The sequence below is a fragment of the Cetorhinus maximus genome, chromosome 11, assembly GCF_964194155.1.
Source record: "Cetorhinus maximus chromosome 11, sCetMax3.hap1.1, whole genome shotgun sequence".
NCBI classification, from domain to species: Eukaryota; Metazoa; Chordata; class Chondrichthyes; order Lamniformes; family Cetorhinidae; genus Cetorhinus; species Cetorhinus maximus.
In genome coordinates, this window is record NC_135889.1 from 52,500,151 (window position 1) to 52,520,329 (window position 20,179).

At 42.3% G+C, this 20,179-nt stretch overlaps 1 protein-coding gene across 4 annotated transcripts in view; it reads right to left on the reverse strand.

Annotated features, from left to right (window-relative positions):
- Positions 1-11,517, reverse strand: part of ppp1r1c (protein phosphatase 1, regulatory (inhibitor) subunit 1C) — a 115,998-nt gene extending 104,481 nt beyond the window's left edge. The window contains exons 1-2 of one of the 4 annotated variants that reach the window (XM_078551934.1): positions 10,896-11,517; positions 10,621-10,678 (exon numbers count right to left, since the gene is read on the reverse strand). In XM_078551934.1, the coding sequence (XP_078408060.1) occupies positions 10,621-10,678; positions 10,896-10,976 (139 nt within the window). In that variant the 5' untranslated portion in view covers positions 10,977-11,517. The remainder of the gene's footprint in view (positions 1-10,620; positions 10,679-10,895) is intronic. The other 3 variants (XM_078551930.1, XM_078551932.1, XM_078551931.1) reach the window with 3 other exon arrangements.
- Positions 11,518-20,179: the final 8,662 nt, after the last annotated feature.

Sequence of the window (20,179 nt, forward strand, 5' to 3'; positions counted from 1 at the left end):
TTATCCATGAATTTCCCTTCTCATGGCCATTGTTAATGTTGCTCTACTTTCAGCTGAGAGGAGGCACAATTCGATGAAAGGTCTGTGGGTCTAGTTTTACTTCCGCTCAGAATAACTCATTTCCATTCCAGCCTGGCAAACAATTCATGAAATTCACCAAACTGATCCAGACAAATTAGCTAAAGAGATTGTAACTCTTTGGTTCTCTGGTGGACAATCCATAGGATTGCTCAAGGTTTTTGCTTTATTTTGTTGATTTGGAGAAAATTGATGAGGAAAACAAATCCTTGTCAATGTACTTTTTACTGAAAATGTGTCGCGCACAATAAAGTTTTACTTTCAGAAAATACTGGATAAGTTCCATTTTAAAAGATTTGTGAATAGCATGAAAGAAATGTGGTCAGGCAAGGAACTGTAGTTTATGTCATCATTTAAAATATACTATGAAACTGATCCAAATTGTTCAAATCAGGAAGAGATTTCAAGCTTTGCACTGAACCATGAAAAGAAAACTAATCAACATGATTGAGACCAATGAAGCATAATTTAAGTAGTTACTTTATACTTCAAGTTGTTCACTATTCAAATCAACTAGAGGTGTCAGCTGTGGCTCAGTTCATAGCACTCTTGCCTTTGAATCAGAGGGTTGTGGGTTCATGTCCCACTCCCAGAAACCAAGAACTGTGATTGTACTCGAAAGAGTTGCAATCTGTGACTGTTGATAACTCGAAAGAGTTTCAAATCAACTATAATCTGAGTGCTGAATCAGTCAGAGTATGCAAACTAATTGGTGTTTCAATAGTGATAAGTGATGTAGACATGGCACCATTATGTGACAGAGATAAAAGTGATCTGTACATGTCCTGAATATGAATAACACAGGGTTGGGTGAAAGAGTTGAACATCCATTTTTCATTCTAATGCTTTTACATTGTAATCCTGTACAATTTAATTGCACAACCCATTCAGGTAACAAAACAGTGCAAATAGATCAGTGATTTACAGAGGTCTCTAATAATTCATTCAGTTTTACCTTTGTTTTTGGGATGAAGCACAAGCTCATTATAAAGCTCTTTAGAAATGTTTGCTCAAGGTGAAAGACAATAAATTTGTTAAGGCACAGAAACTTTAAACTCAGTCTCAAAGTCAAACACTCCTAGTTCAGACATAATCCAGAACTCATTGTACTAAATCTAAAACTTCATTGTAACATTATCATTTCTTAAATTGCTTATCACAGAATCACAGAATTTTAACAGCACAGAAAGAGGCTATTCAGCCCATCATGTCTGCACCAGCTTTCCAAATGAACATTAGGACCCAATGCCATTGCCCTGCCTTTTCCCCGTACCTTTGCACATTGTTTCTATTCAAATAATCATCTAACGCCCTCTTGAATGCCTTGATTGACCTGCCTCCAACACACTTCCAGGCAGTGCATTCCAGACCCGAATCACTCATTGTGTGAAAAAGTTTTTTCTCATGTCACATTTGCTTCTTTTGCAAATCACTTTAAATCTGTGCCCTCTCGTTCTTGATCCTTTTATGAGCGGGAACAGCTTCTCCCTATCTACTCTGTCCAGCCCCCTCATGATTTTGAACATCTCTATCAAATCTCCTCTTAGCCTTCTTCTCGCCAAGGAGAACAATCCCAACCTCTCCAATCTATCTCCGTAACTGGAGTTTCTCATCCCTGGAACCATTCTTGTAAACCTCTTCTGCACTCTCTCCAATGTGTTCATATCCTTCTTATAGTGTGACGCCCAGAACTGTACACAATACCCCAGCTACAGTCATATATAAATTCAGCATAATCTCCTTTCTCTTGTACTCTATGCCCCTATTAATATAGCCCAGGATACTATATGCTTCATTAACTGCTCTCTCCACCTGCCCTGCCATCTTCAATGATCTATGCACGTATACACCCAGGTGTTTCTGTGCCTGCACCCTCTTCAAAATTTCATTCCTTAGTTTATATTGTCTGTCCATGTTCTTCCCATCAAAATGTATCACCTCACACTTCTCCACAATGAATTCCTTCTTCCACCTATCTGCCCACTCCACCAACTTGTCTATGTCCTTTTGAAGTTCTACACTGTTCTCCTCGTAGCTTACAACACTCCCAAGCTTCGTAGTATCCGCAAACTTTCAAATTGTCCCCTGCACACCAAGACCTAGATCATTAATATTTATCAGGAAAAGCAAGGGTCCCAATACCGACCCCTGGGGAACTCCACTACAAATCTTCCTCCAGCCCAAAATATACCCATTGACCATTTATTCTCCGCTTCCTATTTTTCCAGCCAATTTTGTATCTACGTTGCTACTGTCCCTTTTATTTCAAGAGCAATAACTTTTCTCACAAGTCTGTTGTGTGGCACTGTATCAAATACCTTTCGAAAGTCCATGTACACCACATCAACAGCATTACCCTCATCGACCTTTTCTGTTACCTCTTCAAAAAACTCTTTTAAAGAGTCCAAATTAGTGTTAAAAATGCTGGATACAGGAAATGTTGTGTGTCAATGGTAGACTAAATGAAAAGTGTCTGAATAGGGGAGGAGGTGAGAAAAGGAAAAAAAAATCAAGATTGCCTGAACTAAATTAATTTAAGAGACTGTACACCTATCAAGAAGAAATATGTTGGTATTATTTACTAAAGTTGGATAAAATCTTTGATGCCAAATGTCCTAACCTAGAATCTTAATTAGCCCCATCATCCTGTTCCCTAACATAATAGCATTTTAAAATGTGTTCAATTTTTAACTATTTAAACTTATGTCAATTTTGTAAATCAATGTAAATCTCAGAGACAAAAAACTATGAATATTATGTGCAGGGTCATTGTGAAGCATCTTTACACAAGCATTTTGGGGGAATGAATTGCTCTGATTATACATACAAAAAAAAAAATTACGATTTTACTGCACATAACAACCAGATCAATTCTTCCTTCATTAAATATTCACATGGCTATTTTTGTTAATAAGTAGTTTTATTTTGTTAGATTTTGCAAATTGAGGTTATTTTCTATCAACAAAACTTGGTTTGTTGGCATTTTCCCATCTTTTTCTATAGTCCATTAATAACTGCCATTTTTGACTTGGAGAACAGGACATTTTGCATCAGGGTCATGGTTCCTATGTTTGCAGGATAGGACTGGTCCTGTCAATATCCTCCCTTCTCTTCTCCACAGGTTTCACTTCTCAGAACATGGTGCGAAAGAGATTTTGTTAAGTGTGTGCATTGAGGGCTTGTTCTTTATTGGAGATTGTTGCAATTTATTACAAAGTATTTCTGATGTTAAGAACATATTAAAGCTGCAATTTCTGCTCTTCAGAGGAGATGACATAATGAAAATTCAGTCATTTGCCAAAATATGCTTTGTGAATGATTTTTTAATAGCCGTATTCAGGACCAGATGCATTTTCATTTTCAATTTTCCATCTTCACTCCTAAAGATGCTGACTCGTTTAGGAGCACTGTTCCAGAGGTACTGGCAGCAATCCAGTATTTAGGCGAACAGACATTCTTAAACGTGAGGCCTAGATAGTCAATGCTGACAGGCTGTTCAGCTGTAGAGAATATTATAGTTGAGTGAGATCTTCTTCTTAGAGCCCTCTCCTTTATATTGTCATTCACACTAAGAGCTGTGTACACATCCTTTCACTTTTCAGATTCTTGATAAAAAGTTTCAACAAATCTTATTCATTGAAATTTCAGTCAGAAAGGGGAAATTCCATAGCAATCCTAAAATAGTTATACTATCGGGTTATAAATGGTGAGGTATTATATTTTTAATTCTACCATACCAGGGGTTGAAGTTTTCATGTTAGCTAACTTTATCCAAAATACAGACATGAGCCTGAGCTGTTCAGGATTGTTTCAGGTTTGATAATCTAAATGAGGAGAAACTATTTCCACTGGTAAACCACTAGAGCGCATAAAATTAAGATCATCAACAAAAAAAATGGAGGGGCTGGGAGCATCTTTTTCTTTTTTACCCAGCATTATTAATAAGTGGAATGCACCATCAAAAAGTGTTGGATGTAGAATTTGTAATAGTTATTAAAGGAGAATGTAGAGAAAAGAAAAGTTGGTGACAAAAGTGCAGGAGAAGGTGATTAAGTGGGTAGAATCAACACAGATGTGATGGGCTAAGAAACCTCCTTCTATGCAGTGGAATTCTACAATATTTTTCCCTACTTATCTCAGAAATGGAACACCCAGATTTAGCACATCCCCACTGACATCAGCTCAGTGCAAACTAACGATTAAACCTGGTCAAAGCTGCGCGTGCCCCCAGTTTCATTTTATTCTTCACCTCATCCGTCGCCTCAACAAGAAACTTTTTCTCTTTCTCTCAAGTGCTAAGGAACGCAAGCTCCAACAACTCATCGACTCCAACACCCATCGGGGACCCTCCACCCCTGCTTGTCCCTCCGTCCTCACCCCATCTTCCAATCCCAGCCCCAGCCGCGTATTCACTATACCCCCTGACCTTCCCCTCTCCGATGCTGAACGTTCAGTGCTCAGCAAAGGACTTAGTTTCATACCCTTACGCCCTCATCTCAATGAATTTCGGGCTCGGCATGATGCTGAACTCTTCTTCCGCCGTCTTCGTCTCCGTGCCCACTTCTTTGGGCAGGAGTCCTCTCCCCGTTCAACGGATCCTTTTACCCACCTCCAATATTCTCCCTCCACTTGGACCCCTCCCTCTGGATTCTTACCTTCTCTTGATCTTTTCATTGAGAACTGTCGGCGTGACATTAGCCGTCTCAATTTCTCTGCTCCTCTCACCCATTCTAATCTGTCTCTCTCTGAACTCACTGCACTCCGTTCTCTCAGGTCCAACCCCAACATTGTCATCAAACCCGCTGACAAGGGTGGTACTGTTGTTGTCTGGCGCATTGACCTCTACCTCGCGGAGGCTGAGCGTCAACTCACAGACGTTTCCTTCTACCTCTCCCTGGACCATGACCCCACCACAGAACATCAAGCCATTGTTTCCAGGACTGTCACTGACCTCATCTCCTCTGGAGATCTTCCTCCCACAGCTTCCAACTTGATAGTCGCCCAACCTCGGACGGCCCGCTTCTACCTCCTACCCAAAATCCACAAACAGAACTGTCCTGGCAGACCGATCGTGTCAGCCTGTTCCTGCCCCACGGAACTCATTTCTCGTTATCTTGACTCCCTTCTCTCTCCCCTTGTCCAGTCCCTTCCCACCTACATCCGTGATTCCTCTGACACCTTACGTCACATCAACAATTTCCAGTTCCCTGGCCCCAACCGCTTCCTCTTCACCATGGATGTCCAATCCCTCTACACCTCCATCCCCCACCAGGATGGTCTGAGGGCCCTTAGCTTCTTCCTTGAACAGAGGCCCCAACACTCCCCATCCACCACTACTCTCCTCTGTCTGGCTGAACTTGTTCTCACACTGAACAATTTCTCCTTTAACTCCTCTCACTTCCTCCAAATAAAAGGTGTGGCTATGGGTACCCGCATGGGCCCCAGCTATGCCTGTCTCTTTATGGGGTATGTGGAACATTCCTTGTTCCAGTCCTACTCCGGCCCCCTCCCACAACTCTTTCTCCGGTACATCGATGATTACTTCGGTGCTGCTTCATGCTCTCGTCGGGATCTGAAAAAATTTATTAATTTTGCTTCCAATCTCCACCCCTCCATCATCTTCACATGGTCCATCTCTGACACTTCTCTTCCCTTCCTTGACCTCTCTGTCTCAATTTCTGATGATAGACTGTCCACCAATATCCATTACAAGCCTACCGACTCCCACAGCTACCTCGACTACAGCTCCTCACACCCCGCTTCCTGTAAAGACTCCATCCCATTCTCTCAGTTCCTTCGCCTCCGTCGCATCTGTTCTGATGACGCTACCTTCAAAAACAGCTCCTCTGACATGTCCTCCTTCTTCCTTAACCGAGGTTTTCCATCCACGGTCGTTGACAGGGCCCTCAACCGTGTCCGGCCCATATCCCGCGCATCCTCCCTCACGCCTTCTCCTCCTTCCCAGAAACATGATAGGGTCCCCCTTGTCCTCACTTATCACCCCACCAGCCTCCGCATTCAAAGGATCATCCTCCGCCATTTCCGACAACTCCAGCATGATGCCACCACCAAACACATCTTCCCTTCACCCCCCTTGACGGCATTCCGTAGGGATCGTTCCCTCCGGGACACCCTGGTCCACTCCTCCATCACCCCCTACTCCTCAACCCCCACTTATGGCACCTCCCCATGCCCACGCAGAAGATGCAACACCTGCCCCTTCACTTCCTCTCTCCTCACCGTCCAAGGGCCCAAACACTCCTTTCAAGTGAAGCAGCATTTCACTTGCATTTCCCCTAACTTAGTCTACTGCATTCGTTGCTCCCAATGCGGTCTCCTCTACATTGGAGAGACCAAACGCAAACTGGGCGACCGTTTTGCGGAACACCTGCGGTCTGTCCGCAAGAAAGACCCAAACCTCCCTGTCGCTTGCCATTTTAACACTCCACCCTGTTCTCTTGCCCACATGTCTGTCCTTGGCTTGCTGCATTGTTCCAGTGAAGCCCAACGCAAACTGGAGGAACAGCACCTCATCTTCCGACTAGGCACTTTACAGCCTTCTGGGCTGAATATTGAATTCAACAACTTTAGATCTTAAACTCCCCCTCCCCCCATCCCCACCCCGTTTCTTTTCCCCCCCCACCCGCCTTTTTTTTTAATAATTTATATAGATTCTTCTTTCCCCACCTATTTCCATTATTTTTAAATCTAAAACTAAAACCTTTAGTCTTTCCACCCCACCCCCACTAGAGCTGTACTTTGAATATCCTGTTTTCCATTCTTAATTAGCACTTTTCTCAGACAAAGACCACCACCTTCAACACCTCTTTGACCCTTTTGTCTCTGACATCTTTTGATTATCTGCTCACACCACACCCTCAATGTGTCTCTTCCCCCCCACCCACCTTAAACCAATTTATATTTCTCCCTTGTTGAAACTATGCTTCAGTTCTGCCGAAGAGCCATGAGGGCTCGAAACGTTGACTGATTTCTTCTCCGCCGATGCTGCCAGACTTGCTGAGTTTTTCCAGGTAATTCTGTTTTTATTTTGTTTTGGATTTCCAGCATCCGCAGTAGCTTTTAGCTTTTTGTTATTAAACCTGGTCTGTCTGGCTCATTAGCTCACCACGCAAGGATTAAGTATCAAGCATCAGGGCATCTCGATCGGAAGCATTTGATTGCAAAATCATTCCAGAGTCCGGTCTGGTAGCTCTGCCATTACAAAGCCCGGAAAGAGCAGGCAAATACAGATGCTAGAATATTGAACTGATATTTGCCTTTGTCTGTTAATACCACTCAACCAAAGAGAATATTTTAAAAATCAATATAGTTTAAAACAGGAAAAAAATGATAACAAAAGAAATGGCACATTCTCACTGCATCTTTATGATCTTACAGATTCCTTTATTGATTCATGGAATTTGTAATTTCTTCTACTTTTTTTAAAGGCTGTGGCACCCAAACTAGGATAAAGTGCACCTGGCTAGAAGAGTGGAAAGCTCAGCATGCTGAGCGGCAACATGTCACATGGGAGGTGGTGCATGCATAGGTGCAAGAGAAGCTGGGGGTTGAGGCCTAGAGTGGGAGAAAGCAGGGTCTCAGTGTGTGAGGGGTCCTGATCTACACTGACCTGATGAGGATAAGTACCAGAATCCCTCCTAGGAGGGCGGTAGATGTGAGAGGAACGGGGAGGCATGGTCTGTTTTAGGACAGAGCAGTGTATTTGAAGCCACAAGTTGAGCTGAGTGGTCTTCACATTTCTGTTGGAGTTGATCTGGTGTCATGGTGCTGACTGGCATTGATGGGTACAGGGGCTATTACAACATACACTAATGAGAGAAAAGCTAAGGGCAAGGACCTCAACAGAAACTAGAGGGCTATAGAGGCTGAAGCTGGATTCGGAATGGATTATAGCCTTAGGATGGGAGAGAGCTCTCTTTTGTAATTTCATTTTTTACAATTGTGTTACTGTAGTTTTCTTTACTAAATGTCCTGCTGTCTTATTATTTGGAACATTTATCTATATCATTAAAGATATTAATTCAAATTTTCCTTTCTGACTATGTTGCTGCCAGTGGTGTGCCAGGCCCACCTGGATGACTTGGCATTGACCTTTTTAAGTTTTTGGAATCAGCTGAATTAACATATCTAAATTGGGTTGCCAAGGAGTTTGTCATCTGTAATGCAAAGCTCATCATGTAAAGAAGGTTGGAAGTGCCTTTTTTCTGCAAGATTCCCATGCCTGGAACACCTTAAAGTGCCAGGTTATATCCAGGAGAAAAAACATATTTAGTTACCTCCACTGAAGAATTTTTATATATAAATATACAGAAGTCTTCATCAATTGTGCTTCCGTCCATTTATTTGCCTGCTATGCTTTTTTATCACATGAAACATTGCCAAGCAGCACTGAATGCCTGTTGTATACAGGCATTCCAAATGGCCAGCTTTGCTGAGACAATAGTGACACCAAACACAACATTTGAGGTCACACTACCATTACCTTCTCATTGTAATATGCCTGTTCATATTGGGACAGGTACTACAAAGTGACATTGGGAAATACAATGAGAGTTAAAATGGGCAGGAATCCAGTCTTACGTATTGCCAATAAATGTTCTGTGACTGCTCTCACAACTGCCACCATTGAGCCAGTGGAAGGCATAGGAAAATCCCATCATTGCACCCATGCACTTATATTATTGCTTGATTATCATTTAACAATGATCCACAACAATATCAGCAGAGCCATCTATAGCTCACCCTCAGACCAGGCCTCACTTGCTTACTCCTTGCCAGCCTAAGCCTCACTTCTCTCTGGCTGCCCATCAATCCTATTTTATTTAAGACCCTAGCCTGCAAAATATGTAAAAAAAAGATGCAAGTTTGGTCAAGCAATGAAGGATGATGTATAGAGACACAATGAGAAACAGGCGGAAGTAAGGGTGCACAGAGAGGAGGACAGAATTGTGAAGAAAAGAGTGAGAAACAATGAAAGAAAGTAAATAAGAGCTATTGAGAGAAAGCGTGAAGATAAACAGAAAGAGACAGAGGAAAAAATAATTCGAGAATGTCAAACACAAATAGTTACAGGCTCGGATGGTTTTTTTTTGGTTTGTGAACAACTCCACTGAAGGTGGACTTAGTGGTTTAAATTTCTTCAACAATTGTATTTGTATTTTTATTGGGATGAAACTATTGCAAATTATATGGTCAAGTTACTACAATTGCTTCCAAAATCCTCTGTAAAATGCTGATCAATATGCCAGCTTCAAACACATAGACTACAACTGGTTATAAATTGTACATTGTATCCTCTGACTAGTAACAGATTTCACCTGCCTCAAAAGACTGCCCATAATTAGGTTGAAAACTGAAGACTGCTGCAGAAGTCTGCTATTTCACTTAATCACCTGATTCAAGCACATCAATAAGTATTCACATGATACTAAAAGGTCTTCAATGAGTTCAAGACAGCCTTGATATATAAATTTCTATGGAAGCTAATATCGTACTTTCTAGAGCCTACAATATTGCCCTATGACTCTTGCAGTACTTTAGTTGGTAACTCATTTCCTGAGAGAGTTGCTTCACTACTGCAAGCTTCCAGAATGTTTCAGTTTACTTCTGAACAGATATTTATATCATTCAGTGTGTTCAAAAAAAAATGCTCAGATGCATCTTTTCTATCAGCAAATTAAAGAACACTGCACGAATATAACCACACACAAGGACAGGTTAAGGAAAAAAATGCGCAAACAGAGTTTAATTATGTATTCTAGTAATAAAGTTATGCAGCCAAATTTTTAAAAATCTCAAGGGCAAAAGGTGCATGTATGCAGTGTCGGTACAATGTCCATTTGTAGAGCCAGATTCCTTTATCTTGTATTCTGTTTACAGTTCACAAGGACAAAGCCCAGAGATACCCGCTGGAACAAATGTGAGAAACAGGTGCAGAAAAACCAAGAACATTCTGATTTCTGCCTGCCGATTAAATACATTCCCATCGTTTCACATTGGGTTTCCAGCCTGTAAGCATGGTCAATGAGATAGTTTAAAATGAGAGTGCTGGGTAGGATACCAAGTAACCTTTAGGTTGAAATCTTCATTAACAATATGTTACATACAGATCTTTTGCATTGACTGCCGTTGTCAGTATGTTTCTCTTTTATCAGTGGTATCAGGTCACTAGTAACTGGTGATAAAAGACAGCTGAGGGTCTCCAGCATTACAATTAAGCTTTCTGGTGAATTATTAAAATAACGTTCAGAGGTTTGGAAGCAATTTTAACAAATCACAATTAATTAGCTAGCTATGCCATGGATTCTGCAAAGACACATTTCAAACAAAAATGTCCTTCTCCAAAATTTTGAAACTGATAACACGTTGCCCGTTACTTTCTTTGTACATAATGTGCTAATAATTTAGAAAAAATCAGCAGTGATTAATTCAATCACAGCACCACAAGAAAAAAGCATTTTTTCTAACTTGTCATTGTACGTATATGCTTAGTTCATATGATTTCTACTATTTATCAATTACCTGGTGATGACTCATTAAGAATAACCAGTGAAGCTGGAGTAGGTCTTCGCCTTCTAATCTGTGGAAAATCAGCCAAAACAGAACTAATTATTTTAGCCACAAATACTGAAACTTTAAGCTCCACTTCAATTGTTTTATAAGTACCTTTTAATTTTTTAATAGAAAGTAATGGTGAGAAAACGACAAGAATTTAAAATAAGACTTGCTTCAACATGCATAAAACCCATTTGAAATGTTTTCATTTTTCAAATGCCTTGTGAAAGGTGCTTCTTTACCTGTTCAGCCGCCTCAGGGTCTAAATGACTTTGAAATAACGGCATTGCAAACTGAATCTTCTTTGGACTATTTGGCTCCATACTGTAGCACAGGAGACTCCAACAATCCTGAAAGCAGAAATGAGCTACTGTTGTTATCCACCGTTACACTCCTGAAAGACACAGGGACTGTTGCAGCCTGTCTCAAAGTCTCCCAGTTATTGAATAAAGGTCCTCTAAGCTGCGTTTACTGTACTGAGCAACTCCCTCATTAGACATCCAGGAGCATGTTTGCCTTTGATATTGCAATCCTACAGTCCCTTCAATTCAAACCATCAAAAACAATGAGCTAATTGTACACTAGCCCAACTCCACAATAGCCAGGCATTTATCCACAGGCTAATTTAAAATGCGATGCCGGACTTGAATGGCTTTGTGTCCTGGGATTTGAATACACCAATCCATCTACTATATATTATTAGCAGTCTACTCAAATGTGCAATATAAGCTCCCTTTGGACTCTGCTGATGCACTGTTAATTATTGATAAGCACAACTCAGGAAGCTTTTTCTTTTCTTATATTTGATGGAGTGGATTACGCTGCACATCTACCTAACTGCTTAGTGGGGGAATCATAACTTAAATTCTGCACCATATATTTTGCACTTGAGATGAGATATAATAGCTAAATAACTTTAGTTCCTCAAAATTCAGGCATGCACATGAATCTGTCCTGGTTTGAGTTTGGCTCAGATTCAATGTCAGACTGCTCACTCATCCCAATTATTTGACGCAGGTGCATGTACTGTATCAGACCTTCACTTTTGAGTACACAACACTCCTCTCCATTTGCCATACACCCACAAATCCAGGAGAAAACTGGCTCACCTTATCCAAATGTTGCTGGTGGCAAGTCTAAATAAGGATGAAGAATTTTTTGATTATAAAGTGTAAAACTAAGCAAACGTCAGCATACTCAAATTAATATCAACATTTTTCAATAAAATAACCTTCCACCTTAGCTGGATCTGGATTCAAAAGGTGCAAATTGCCAGATTTATAACAACAACAATGGACATTTATGTAGCGTCTTTACCATGATAAAATATATCAAGATGCCTCATAGGAGCATTAGAAAACAAAGCATGACACCAAGCCACAAAGGAAATATTAGGCCAGGTGGCCAAAAGCTTGATTGAAGTGTCAGGTTTTAAGGGGTGTCTTAAAGGAGGGAAGCGAGGTCGAGAGACAAAGAGGTGTAAGGAAGGAATTCCAGAGCTTGGGGCCTAGACAACTGAAGGCACTGTCACCAATGGTGGAGCAATTATAATTGGGAATGCACAAGAGGCCAGAATTAGAGGAGCGCAGATATCTAGGAGGGTAGTGAGGCTGGAGGGAATTGCAGAGTTAGGGAGGGGCGAGGCCCCAGAGGGATTTGAAAACAGGGATGAGAATTTTTAAATCAAGGCATTGCTTGACCAGGAGCCAATATAGGCCAGTGAGCACAGGGGTGATATGGTAATGGAACTTGCGGCAAGTTAGGTCACAGGCAGCAGAGTTTTGGATGAGCTTATTTTTACGGAGGGTAGCACATGGGAGACTAGTCAGGAGTACATTGGAAAGTCAAGTCTAGAGGTAACAAAGGCATGGCTGAGGGTTTCAGCAGCAGATACGCTGAGATGGGGCAAAGTTGAGAAATGTTATGGAGGTAGAACAAGGCGATCTTAGAAATGGCACAAGTAGGAGGTTGAAAGCTCATCTCAGGGTTAAATGTGACACCAGTGTTGTGAACAGACTAGCTTTTTGAACAAAGCAAATTCATACCTATGGGTATCAGCTGCAAAATTACCCAACATTTAATTGCCACATTTGGATAAGCTGTGCGAGTTTTCTCTTGGATTTGTAGATGAATGGCAGGTGAGTAGGAGTGCAGCATACTCAAAAGTGAAGGTCTAATAGAGTGCATGCACCTGCATCAAAAAACAAGAGTGAGTGAGCAGTCTGACATTGAATCCAAGCCAAACTCAAACCAATAAAAATTGTAGATCCTTTCTTCCAACGTAATGGTAAAGTAGAAAATTGGCTTAGGTTCAACTAAAAAAAAAACCTGAAGTTGTGGTCATACCTAGAATATGCACAGCTTTCTGTTGGTTGGATGGAGATCAACATGACCTTCAAAGCAATATTTCACTCAACCGCTATTGCAGTTGAAGGAAACCTTTAGGGAGGAGAGCATGTGAAAAGTCATGAAGTGAATGTTACCAAGTGTGACACAACACAACTAAATAAACTGAGGCTTACCTTGTGTGTGAAACTTTAATATTGCCAGATGGATCTATTGGAAATGGTTCAAACAACTGACCAGAAAATTAGTCAGTTTGAATCTATCTAAAGAAACCTGTCATTTTGAATGCAATTAAGGTCTGCATGTTGTATTATTTCTTTCTATTTTTTCATCTGTTCTTCTGAAGGCATTAAGTTAAAGAGTGAGTATTGGCAGTACTAGGCACACTCCTTAGAGCAGATATCCACCATCTGCGTTGATCACCTGCAGCATGTTCCATAACTTTGCCATAATGAGGAACTAGCCCTTACCACCAGTGGGAAGCAAGATGTGTAGCAGGATCAGGAGAAGGAGCATTATGAGGAAGAAGGGCAGGACAGGTATCAACTACCAGTGGCTCCAGAGTTCTCAGAGAGTGGTTCATCAAGAAGTGCTTCATGTGAATCACCCCTCTCAATTCCAATATACCAACATTTCCACAATCCTTGGTAAGATTTTAGAGTCCATTATTAAGGATGAGATTTCAGAATACTTGGAAGTATTCGGTAAAATCGGGCAAAGTCAGCATGGCTTCATCAAGGGGAGGTCATGCCTGACAAATCTGTTAGAATTCTTTGAGGAGGTAACGAGTAGGTTAGACAAAGGAGAGCCAACGGATGTTATCTACTTGGACTTCCAGAAGGCCTTTGACAAGGTGCCACACAGGAGGCTGCTCAGTAAGATAAGAGCCCATGGTGTTAGAGGCAAGGTATTAGCATGGATAGAAGATTGGCTGTCTGGTAGGAGGCAGAGAGTGGGGATAAGGGGGTCCTTCTCAGGATGGCGGTCATTGACTAGTGGAGTTCCGCAGGGGTCAATGTTGGGACCACAACTTTTCACTTTATACATTAATGATCTAGATGAAGGAACTGAGGGCATCCTGGCTAAGTCTGCAGATGATACAAAGATAGGTGGAGGGACAGGTAGTATTGAGGAGGTGGGGAGGCTGCAGAAGGATTTGGACAGGTTAGGAGAATGGGCAAAGAAGTGGCAGATAGAATACAACGTGGGAAAGTGTGAGGTCATGCACTTTGGTAGGAAGAATAGAGGCATAGACTATTTTCTAAATGGGGAGAGAATTCAGAAATCTGGAGTGCAAAGGGACTTGGGAGTCCTAGTCCAGGATTCTCTTAAGGTTAACTTGCAGGTTGACATGGTAGTTAGGAAGGCAAATGTAATGTTGGCATTTATTTCGAGAGGACTAGAATATAAAAGCAGGGATGTGCTGCTGAGGCTTTATAAGGCTCTGGTCAGACCACATTTAGAATATTGTGAGCAATTTTGGGCCCCGTATCTCAGGAAGGATGTGCTGGCCCTGGAGAGGGTCCAGAGGAGGTTCACGAGAATGATCCTAGGAATGAAAGGCTTAACATATGAGGAACGTTTGAGGACTCTGGGTCTATACTCAATGGAGTTTAGAAGGATGAGGGGGGATCTGATTGAAACTTACAGAATACTGAAAGGCCTGGATAGAGTGGACATGGGGAAGCTGATTCCATTAGTAGGAGAGACTAGGACCCGAGGGCACAGCCTCAGAGTAAAGGGAAGACCTTTTAGAACAGAGATGAGGAGAAACTTCTTTAGCCAGAGAGTGGTGAATCTATGGAATTCATTGCCACTGAAGGCTGTGGAGGCCAGGACATTGAGTGTATTTAAGACCGAGATAGATAGGTTCTTGATTGGTAAGGGGATCAAAGGTTACGGGGAGAAGGCAGGAGAATGGGGTTGAGAAACTTATCAGCCATGATTGAATGGCGGAGCAGACTCAATGGGCCGATTGGCCTAATTTCTGCTCCTATGTCTTATGGTCTTATTACTGTCTTTACAACTACTATTCATTTGATTTTGTTTAGTCCAGCCTATTAGTCTTCTCCTCACTTTACTGCAAATCTAAGCATCAACACCAAATCCAGGACAAAAACAAATTCAGCAAACAACTTAATTCTGTTGGTATCTAACAATTCATAGAAATAATTATTAATCACCCTTCTGCATGTCCTTAGAGCCTGTCTTATGTGCTCAGTTATCTATCCCAGTGCTCCTACAATGTGCTTCCCTAGTGACTATAGCATGGGAGATGGAAAGCTGCTGAGCCTCCATTGAGAACACTTCAGATAACTGCAGTGGGTGACCTCAAGCAGCTCTGGGATTCGAGGGATCGGGTGCAGACTTCAGTAGGTTTGTGTGGGCTGGAATAATATAGCCCAGCTGGCTGTGCAGCAAACAAGGGCCATGACAGAATAGGTGCCGGACAGCAGGCATACTGCCATCATGAGAGATAAGATCAGATGCCTCTCTCATGGAGCCAAGGCCACTCTACTGGGGCTGTGCTTCAACACTCCTGAGGTGCTGTGCAAGTACAAAGGGCAGGAATGACATGACATTCTGGAGGCAGCTGTCAACATTGGCCTCCAAAAACCCAAGATGGCAGTCATCTGAGCTTCCATGACAGCTTTGAGAGCTGTCAGGAGGCTCCATGATGATGGACACCCCTGCTGTGTTGATGAAGCTGATCGCTCAGTCTGTGTTGGCCAGAATGGTCTCCATGCTGTTACAATACCAGCTGATGTTAATACTGAACAAATTAGATCACAGAGTGCAACCTGGCTTGATAGATCCTAACTTTATTTTAGAAACCATAGAGGAAAGTTACTGAACAAATTCACAGGAGTCTGCTGATGGATATTTAACACAAAGGATAAAATGTTTATTAAAACAAGAAAAATGAACTATATTACACCAGACAAAAAGGTTGGGAAGATCTCAATACAAACACAAGAAGATGATTTAATTTCCTAATTTCCTTCACCCCAGCTATATCTTTATAGACATATACAAATTTGGAAAGATAAAACAATTTACCATACTCTAATATTCAGGGTTAACATAAGGTTCATGTGAATTAGCAGGGGAACTGTGGTCAGACACACCACACTCCAAAGTAAATGTCAAACGCAACCAAAGCAGATTCTGTCGATTTCTCAACAGCCCACCCGGAAGCCTGTCACACTGTGGGCCAACCAGTCTGACTGAACCTCTGTCTTTTTCTCGAGGGTTTCCAATCTCACATTTGAAGAATTCGCCTTGGAATTCTCTGCAAACGTTGCTCCCACTCAGATGGTTTCAACAAGGATCCACCTCCAAGGTTTCACTCTTGCCTTCTGAGATTCCTTTCTCCCTGGAGTACACTCAAGCCTCACCTTCCAAGCACACTTTCTGATCTTCTGACATGCCAAATAGAACGCCACTATTCCAGTGTAGCTTTGCTCTCATAGCCCACAATACAGAGTCACCAACCTTCAGCAGCCCTCTCGAATCCTCTGAGCTTCTCTCAAGCCTGCTTCACATCAAGTTTGCTCCCTGCAGCTTTTTCTTTAACTTGGAGCCTTTTTCTCTGCTCCTGTCACTTATCTTGACTCAATGGGATCTATCTCTGATCCCTGTCTTTGTCCCTGCCTGGGATTTTCCTCTGGGACCTCTTTCTGTCCCACTCCCTGCTTTGGGACCTTCTTCTTGGTTTGGGACCTTCTCCCTGTTCCCCTCCACATGTCCTGCTCCATGGGACACCTTCCCTTGAATGGCTCCCCAGTTCAAGGTCACCTGATCTGTTTTTTTTCCGGCTGTTTCACTCATTTACATCTTTTTCTTCTGTTCATGTGCACCCAGTTCCCCGCTGGCATATATGCATTCGTCTCGAGACCTGCCAAGAACTGGAGTTCCTTGCCTCCGAACTCCCGATCTCTGATTTAAAAGTAAGATAAGTATTTGCGTTTTGGTACAATGCTCGGCAAAAAACCTTGACACAAGTTGAAAGTAGATGCTGTATGACATTGTGCACAAGCTCACCTGCAGACTTCCCAGAGAAACTAGAATTTCCTGATATATGCACGTCAGCCTTTTATAGCAGCCTGAGCCCCAAAAACAGCACAGGTCCCCCGCAGCAGAGTCAGTACAGCATGCTGTCTAACCCTTTTCAACCTGACACATGTGACATCCCCATCCCTCTACCATAGCTGCTGCACACCGTTCCTGACCATTTACCATGTGAATGCCCGTCCTCTAGCATGCATGGTGTCAGTATCTGAGCTGGTGATTGCCGAGGTCAGGTAGAGTGGCGCTGCATCATTAGGAAGGCTGACCTCCTTTCTTAAGTAGCAGAGGTAAGTCCGCATCCTCAGCAGCTGAAATGAAGGAGAGGGGCAAGGGTTAGTTTTTAGTGTAAAGCCAGAGCAGAGAGAGGGAAGTGGCTGGTGAAAATAACTGCAATGTGTCATGCAGACCGTATAAGATGAGATAGAAGTAAAAAGGGCTAAAGGGGATAAGATGTGAAGAAATCTTGTGTGACATCAATCATGCCACAGATTGATCTTGCCCAAGTCCATGATGACCTGCACACTTTCTTTGAGTGTATGCAGGTGGGCTCGGTCTACTTCACTGGAGCCATGAGTGATCTTCTCCTGCAAGAAAGAACAAAGTGCGTTAGTGACAGTCATGTGAGGAGTTTAGAGAATGTTCCTCTCATGGTGGAATAGCTGACATGCAGTGCACAGGTGTGAGATGTGAGGAAGTGAAGATTACTAGTTTGAGGACAAGAAGGTGTAGTGAAATGTAGTGCAGTGATCGTAGAAAAGTGAAGGTAAATGGAAAACGAGAATATTTTGAGTAGTGAGGCTAGAAGTGATGGCTCTGTAAGCTGAGCATTCTTATCTTGCCAACACTGGTGAGATCATTGAATTTCTTTTGGCATTGCAACCATGTGCTGGGGGCTAAGCTCCAGCTATTGATTTAATCTGTGACATCTTCCTACTTGTGGAAGAGTGGTTGCCCAGAGAGCTTTCGGTCTCCTCGGGGAACAGGACCTCTCCCCATCCAATACATGGCCCAGCTCCTCCAAAGCAGCAATGGAGAACCGGGGTGGGGTGGGGCAGGATCTACATGTCTAACAGCTATTTCTCTCCTTACAAACATCCCCCTGGTGTCTGCAGCCTGAGTACATTTTGCTTCAAGAGATGCAGGCTATCTTTAAGCGGCATTAAAGACACACATTTTGCAGCCCCAAACAGCCATATAACCAATCAAGAGTATGGGGAATATTGGCTGTAAGCCTGACTCATAATGAACAGACAGGACAAATATTATGTGCTACTTGGTGTTGCAAATACTTGATTACATAATTGTTTTAGAGGGACAACTTTTAGTTCTAGGGGTATAACTTTTAACATGATGATTAAAGTGTCAAATGTAAGATAAATGGAAAACCTGTTTAAGACCCTAGTAAACAACACTAAAGTGAATGAATATCAAACAAGCCTGGGTTAAGTAAAAATAACCTGTGCTTCTCTTAAAGGGTTCAAGATGGAAGTGAAAAAGGCTTAAATATTGGATGACCCATCTCTGGACCTCTTTGTGGAACCAGGGATCCTGGGATATAGCAATTATATCCATTATTCATATGGGTCAGAGAATCAAAGGGTTTGGTTTTGAAGGTAATGGTAGTTAATTACCATTTCTGTTTGTAACATCCCAAAACATGCCACGTTGCCATAGAGATTGGCTGTGGGAGTTAAAAGGTTCTTTTCTTTCATTTATCTTTCACAAAAGGCAGTTGCAGATTTGGTCTTGTGTAGGAAGTGACTCACTTCGTGTTCATGAGGGACAGAGAGACTGGAAGACTTGCCTAGCTTGGAGCTAGGGGAAGAAATCTACAGTGACACTCACAGTGAAAACAAACAGTTAGCTTAGAGAATACGGTGAAGGCTAAGTTTGAGCTGAGAGGTCCACAGTCACGAGGTTTGAAGAAAAAATGGAAGATCACTTAGCCAAAAGCCAATGGAAGGATCCCCATGAAATTTTATACCTCTGAGAATAGCTAATACACTGAAGAGAAATCAAAGTGAATTTCAGAGGACTGAGGCATACTTTTGGGTTGGTCCCTGGGAAAGTGAATGAACCTTCAACATTTTGTAAGGGAGAGTATAAAAATAAAACTGGGGCCTGAATTTTCTGCTCGTCAGGCGTGCATGATCGGTGGGCCAGGGAGCGGACAGGAAATGGACCCCCAACCACGATTGGCCCCTGACTGCATTTTCACACCAGCCAGTGTGAAATGCACCTTGAGAAAGGCTCAACACTGCCAGCGGGTACTGGTGAACACTTCGAGTGAGCTCCCTGAAGGCAGACAGCTGCCTCAGGGAGCTGCAGACCTCCACAGAATAAATAAACCAGCAAAAATGCTGCAAAATATGTCCACGCAGGACAATCAAGCACCTGAAAGCAGACCTCATAAAAAAACAATCCCCAGATATCTCCTTTTGTTTTATTTCCCTACGGAGATTTCATCCCGCCCTAGCTCAAGGTTTGAGCAAAAATGTAAAGGCTGCCTGGCCGATTAGCCCATCCACCAACCTTAAAAGTGGAGGGGCATGAAAAATCGCTTTTAAGCCCCCTTAATGGGCTTAATTGCCCGCTTAATTGTCGGTGGGCGTGTTTCTGACTGGCACGTACACACACTGAGTGAGATATCGTGCAAGTGCACAATGATGTTGGGACGATCGCCCAACGTCACCTCGTGCTATTTCGCAGCTGGACTGGTCAGGCCTACACCTGCCCGTGGGATGTAAAATTCAGGCCTGAGTTTTCAAATTTCTCTTTAAATTTTTAAGGGTCTCTATGGGGTTTGTAACATTGGGCCATAGCTAACCAGGTGTTTGCTGCCTGTGCTCCGCACCCAACACACCCATTTTCCACTGTAATCATATTTCTAAGCCAGAAAGACGATTCCCTCTGGTGAAAAAATCCAGATCAAAAAGACATAATCTTAAAAATAGAACTAGTTCATTTAGGAGTGAACCCAAACATAGTGTATATCTGGAACTCCTTCGACAAAATGACTGCATTGCTGTATCAATTCGAGCTTGCAAGACTGAGAACAATAGGTTTTTGCTGGACAGAGAACAAAGACAAGTAAATGGAGTTGAAGTAC